The sequence below is a fragment of the Gadus chalcogrammus genome, chromosome 11, assembly GCF_026213295.1.
Source record: "Gadus chalcogrammus isolate NIFS_2021 chromosome 11, NIFS_Gcha_1.0, whole genome shotgun sequence".
NCBI classification, from domain to species: domain Eukaryota; kingdom Metazoa; phylum Chordata; class Actinopteri; order Gadiformes; family Gadidae; genus Gadus; species Gadus chalcogrammus.
Genome location: NC_079422.1, coordinates 26,921,206 through 26,923,705, shown reverse-complemented (window position 1 = coordinate 26,923,705; position 2,500 = coordinate 26,921,206). Strand labels below are relative to the sequence as shown.

The following is a 2,500-nucleotide window of genomic DNA, read 5'->3' as shown; positions in this document are numbered from 1 at the left end:
GTCAGAGAACAGTCAGGGGACCAGGGGAACAGTCAGGGAACAGTCAGGGGACAGTCAGGGAACATTCAGGGAACCAGGCAGCAGTCAGGGACCAGTCAGAGGACCAGGGAACAGTCAGAGAACCAGGGAGCAGTCAGGGAACCAGGGAGCAGTCAGGGAACCAGGGAGCAGTCAGAGGACCGGGGGAACACTTTGAGACCGAAGGTATTCACAGAGCCCGAGGTGAACAATTGTTTTTAGTATATTATATATTTTTTTTTATTATCGGTTTATTTGTTTTTATTAGCATGACGAGACGGACATTTTGCGATGAAAACAATATCCCGAGTTTGAGATCTCAATCATGGGATATTGCCCAATATCCCGGGAAAAAGAACCAATCAAATTGTGCCATCTTAGGAGGTTCACGTCGTGTAGCATCTACTAACTCCTGTTACTCACACTATCTCCTGCTACCCCGAGGCCCAGGACTCTTGTAGTGGGGTACAGGCTAGAATCGCACGACGAAAACACGTGAAAAAAAATTGTTTGGTACAATTTGTTTGAAAGGGACCGTCATCAGTTACCTTTATTACCCAAGATGAGCACCCCCACTAAAAACCTATTAAAGTAATGATCACAAAGTTAAATATTAACACCCAACAGCTGATGAGGTGACGTGCTGCAGTAGTTAACGAGTATTCAGGCGTAAAGTTCAAGAGTAGGCTTTCCCCCGGGTAACCGTCACGCCATCACCCCTCAAACCCATCCTGCACTTCATCAGCCCCTCCACACTCTGATCGGAGCTCTGCTGCAGGTGAGCCCCCACCCAGAGAGGACCTGCAGGGGGGGACTCAGTACAGGGGGAGGGCTCTCTCTCTAAAGGGGGGAGGGACTCAGTAAAGGGGGAGGCCTCTCTCTCTAAAGGGGGGAGGACTCTCACTAAAGGGGGGAGGACTAAAGGACTAAAGGGGGGGGTCTCTCTCTCTAAAGGGAGGCCTCTCTCTCTAAAGGGGGGAGGACTCTCACTAAAGGGGGGAGGACTAAAGGACTAAAGGGGGGGGTCTCTCTCTCTAAAGGGAGGTCTCTCTCTCTAAAGGGGGAGGTCTCTCTCTCTAAAGGGGGAGGTCTCTCTCTCTTAAGGGGGAGGGCTCACCGAGTGGTAGGGCGGGGGCCGGTCGTTGGCGGTGGTGCAGTACATGATGGCGGCCAGCAGGACTCCCGGGAGGAGGGCCAGCAGCCACACGGGGAACTGGCCCTGGATCAGGTAGGTCCCGTCTGGGAGAGAGACACGTGGTCATCCTGAGTCTGTGGAGGTGTGTGAAGTACAACAACTCCATCTACAGTACGTTCAGGGAGCGCAGCAGACGCTTTTACCCAAAGAGACTTACAACAAGTCAGGAGAAAGAGAAACAACCATATACCGCTGTCGGTACAGAAAGGATGTTCATAGAACCAAGTGCCGACACTAACCATCACTAGGTTAACCCATTCCCAGAGACAACAGAGACAGCTAGGATAAGACGCTACACAATGCTAAGAACTACTTTTAAGTGCTTTTTTTTGTTAAATGACATGGGTTTCATTTTACGGTAAGCTGCTCTTCAGCACCAAACACTAAGTCCCAATCCCTGTTTCTGATTGGCCAGGCTAGGGTCTAACCCTAGCCTGGCCAATCAGAAACAGGGATTGAGGCTCTGTAGAAGCGTTCTTTTCCTTCCGGCCACGAGAGGAGGAGAGACGTACATGCCCCCGACTGGAAGGTGAGCACACACACCAGCGGCGCCGTGACCAGGTGCAGGCAGTTCAGCGGCCGCCTCCAGTTCCTGTCCTCCTTATCGGGGTCCACCACCGGGATGCAGAGCAGCAGCAGAACCTCTAGCGGCACCTAGTGGCCGGAGGCCACACGCACAGACATGCACACATACACACACACACGGAGAGAAACACACACACACACACACACACACACACACACGCACACACACAGACACACACACACACGTGGACAGGGACACACACGCACACACAGACACGCACACACACACATGGACATTAGACACGCACAGAGACACACACACATACACACAAATGGACATTGACACACATACACACACGGAGAGACACACGCACACACACACACACACACACACACACACACACACACACACACGTCACACACGCACATGGACATGGACACACGCACACACACAGACACGCACACACACACACACATGGACACGCACAGACACACACACACACACACACAGATCAGCCACGGACACAAGGAACACCACTCAAACTCAAACCATGCAACGTGTGCATTTTGATCACATGGCTTTGTTTCCTCCCAGCACAGAAACTGATTCAGGAACTACTGGGGCCTACGCCCTGGTTAAGGGCACCAGCTCTGCAAGGGAACCTGTGGTCGGTTCGAAAGTCCTGCATGTCCAAAACCCCCCTGGTTGCTCTTCTGAGACCAGATCCTACACAACAGGGTAGACCGTTTCTAAATAAGGAA

General features: G+C 52.0%; 1 protein-coding gene across 2 annotated transcripts in view; it reads right to left on the bottom strand.

Annotated features, from left to right (window-relative positions):
* Positions 1-2,500, bottom strand: part of slc8b1 (solute carrier family 8 member B1) — a 12,326-nt gene that overhangs the window by 3,830 nt on the left and 5,996 nt on the right. For both annotated transcript variants that reach the window (XM_056602406.1, XM_056602405.1), the window contains exons 10-11: positions 1,726-1,867; positions 1,136-1,257 (exon numbers count right to left, since the gene is read on the bottom strand). In XM_056602406.1, the coding sequence (XP_056458381.1) occupies positions 1,136-1,257; positions 1,726-1,867 (264 nt within the window). The remainder of the gene's footprint in view (positions 1-1,135; positions 1,258-1,725; positions 1,868-2,500) is intronic.